Raw genomic sequence first — 2,779 nt, 5'->3', positions numbered from 1 at the left:
GTTCAGGATGTCTGTCCCTGAGGTTTCAATTAGTTGAGGAAAGACAAGAACTTGGAAAAAGAACATCAAGAGTGACGATGCATCCACGACAAGCATGCAGCCACACCTTAAAACCTACTGTTGGGTTCTGAGAATATGAAATATACTAATTCATGTCACTGAGGGAGAGAGCTTAATGTATAACGTTTACATTATGTCAGGATATGTTATTGTTAGCTATCAGGCATCCTATGGGTGGGATCCTCTGGGAGGAGAAGAGACACAGTCTGGTACCAATCACCATGTCAGCCTTGAGTTGGGGAGGAGTGAGCACTTTGGGGTAGCGGTCAGGTCAGATGAAGTGAGGAAGAACAGATATCACCAAGGTTCTGTCTAGCAACAGAGATGCATTGGCTGTTTAGAGGTGTAGGAGCAGACTCAGCATAGGAGAGAGGATTAAATATCAGTGCTTGTGTGAATATGTTTTTTGTCTAATGCAGCTGTCTTGACCCTCTGGGAAGAATAAACTTGGTTCAAGCATTCATAGTGTCCGTCGAGTTTTTACTCTGAGAATTAGAACCTAACAGTTGGCACTGCGAGCAGGGTTCACCGCGATTTGCAGTCGAACTAGAGATTAAGAAACAGTGAAACAGAAACAAGGTAAGCAAAGTTCCTACACCCGTTATCACTAATTCTGACATCTTGGGGAGATGAGAGTCGTAGGCTGAACCAATTATAGGGTACGAACCTAGAAAGCCTGAGCTTATTCAGTAGTCCCATTGTATTACGACCGGTCGTAGCTTTGTGGTATATGGTAAGTCCCGGAAGGTAAACCCAAACCTGTAGAGGGTAACTCCTAGGGGGTAAATCCCGAGTAGGTTGGTTCCTGCTTGTACTATAAGAATAGGGTGAGTCCCGGAAGGTAAGCCCGAGCAGGCAGGTACCTGCAAAGGGTAAGTCCTAGGGGGTAAGACCCGGGTGGGGTTGGTTACCTGCTATACCTGTAACGAGAGGGTGAAAGTCTCAGCCGCAGTGGCCATGCGGCAGTAGAGTGGGTGTGGATGGATAAAGTGACATGCTTGTGTACTAGGATAAAATGTTGCCATTCAGGGTTAGAAGAAAAGCAAAAAGATACTCAAACGCTGTTGGATTTGGGTGTATTAGCAGTAGCAATAAAGAGAGGTTGGTTTTATGCCCTGTTGGGGTGGGGAACCATGACAGATTATGTGGAAATAGGAAGACAAGTGTGAATCATTTTGGTAATGTGTGTTATCAACAACAGTGATATTTGAACAGATTGGAGATGACTATCCATAACAATAAAATCCTTCATACCATGCTTGTCCTGCCCCACAGCTGTAGACACAGCCTTCTCCAGGTCCTCAGACACTAGCTGGAGATCCATTACAGGATGTCTGTCACCTCACTGAGCCCCTATTGCAGGTTAGGGGTCACATCCACTTGAATGTCCTTCATATGACGAACCTCCTACAGAGCAAATGAGGAAAACATGATATATTAGGATTTATGTTAGTAGCAATAGAATATGGGAATTTTATCTCAACGCTACCTACAGCTAACATATTTATTTATGTATGTGATCTATGTAAATAAATAAATATATCACAGCTGTAAAACTGTGAAGGACTATAGGTGGAGGCCTACCCATTTCCCAGGAGCATTGTAAAACGTGGATTTGGGTACAGTGTTTATTTCCCCCTAATATCTTTGAAGATTACACCTAAAATAATTAGGCCTACTTCTTTCTAATGCTGATCTGAGACCATTAGGGTTAATCATTACAGATATAAATGCAATATATGGAGTAGAAAAGATTGCCTGCCCACCAACTTGATAAGAATCAACATATGTTCTACATGGTCTATTTCTATCTGAACGTAACAACTCAATCAAGCTTGTTAATTGATCGTTAAGCCATGTTTGTCAGGTAAACGGTCATTAGTGGCCTATATAACCCTCATACAGGCCATGGGAAGACATTACCTGTTGATAACACAGACTATTTTCATCATCATGGGAGGTGTGAGAGAATTGCTGCTCGTTGTGATGACTGTGGGGGTTGTCAAAGGTTGGTTCACTAATGTTTAAGGGATTTGTTTGGTAAATATGCTTAACTTTATAAGTTGGGTATTAATATTTGACTGTCTGTATCTTCCGCGTTGGTCATCTTTTATTCTTCACTGCTATTAATATATGTAGCTATTTTGTGTGAACTCAACTTCTGTCAACAATTTCTCCTCAGTTTCTTGTTACCCTGTTGGAAAGTCCCAGAAGCAAGATCAAGTCTCTCTGCAGAGGAGACTTGGAGGTAAGTGTTTCTTTCCACAACCCTTCTAGCTATGTTCTTTGTCACTGTCTATGGTGCTGCTGTGTTTGACACTCATTCAACAGCATAGAGTAACTAGAGTAAGTCTAAATAATGTTGTCAAACCTTAACCTACATTTTTCAGAGCTGTCATCAAATGACGTCTCCATTGTGCATGCCCTGGCCTTGCTCCGATCCATAGGGTCTGACGCTAAACAAGCCAGAGAAGGTACGGCCTGAAACATATACTTTGAAAACTGTTGGGTTCATGTTGCTCAAAATTCGATTAGCAATTTGGCCTAGACCGTGTAGAACAGATGTGTTGCTGTAGAATACCCAACTGTTCCTTTTGTTTTTTCTCAAGAGTATTTAGAGACCAATGAAGTAGAATCCCAAGCTTCTCCAAACCATGGTAGCTCTCCGGCAAATGATGCCATGTCCTCTGAGGAGAAGCTGAGGCGCGTGTCCTCGGAC

At 42.4% G+C, this 2,779-nt stretch overlaps 1 protein-coding gene across 1 annotated transcript; it reads left to right on the top strand.

The window, feature by feature from the left end:
* Positions 1 to 1,853: 1,853 nt before the first annotated feature.
* LOC139401698 (polysialoglycoprotein-like) lies at positions 1,854 to 2,763 on the top strand (the record flags this gene model as incomplete). The annotated part of the gene is made up of 4 exons (XM_071145738.1): positions 1,854 to 2,068; positions 2,243 to 2,308; positions 2,451 to 2,534; positions 2,670 to 2,763. Coding segments are annotated over exons 1-4 (344 nt in total), but the record flags the coding sequence as incomplete, so codon positions are not given.
* Between the last annotated feature and the right edge of the window lie 16 nt (positions 2,764 to 2,779).

The sequence above is a fragment of the Oncorhynchus clarkii genome, unplaced genomic scaffold, assembly GCF_045791955.1.
Source record: "Oncorhynchus clarkii lewisi isolate Uvic-CL-2024 unplaced genomic scaffold, UVic_Ocla_1.0 unplaced_contig_2930_pilon_pilon, whole genome shotgun sequence".
Taxonomy (NCBI): domain Eukaryota; kingdom Metazoa; phylum Chordata; class Actinopteri; order Salmoniformes; family Salmonidae; genus Oncorhynchus; species Oncorhynchus clarkii.
This window is presented reverse-complemented; position numbering and strand designations above follow the sequence as displayed.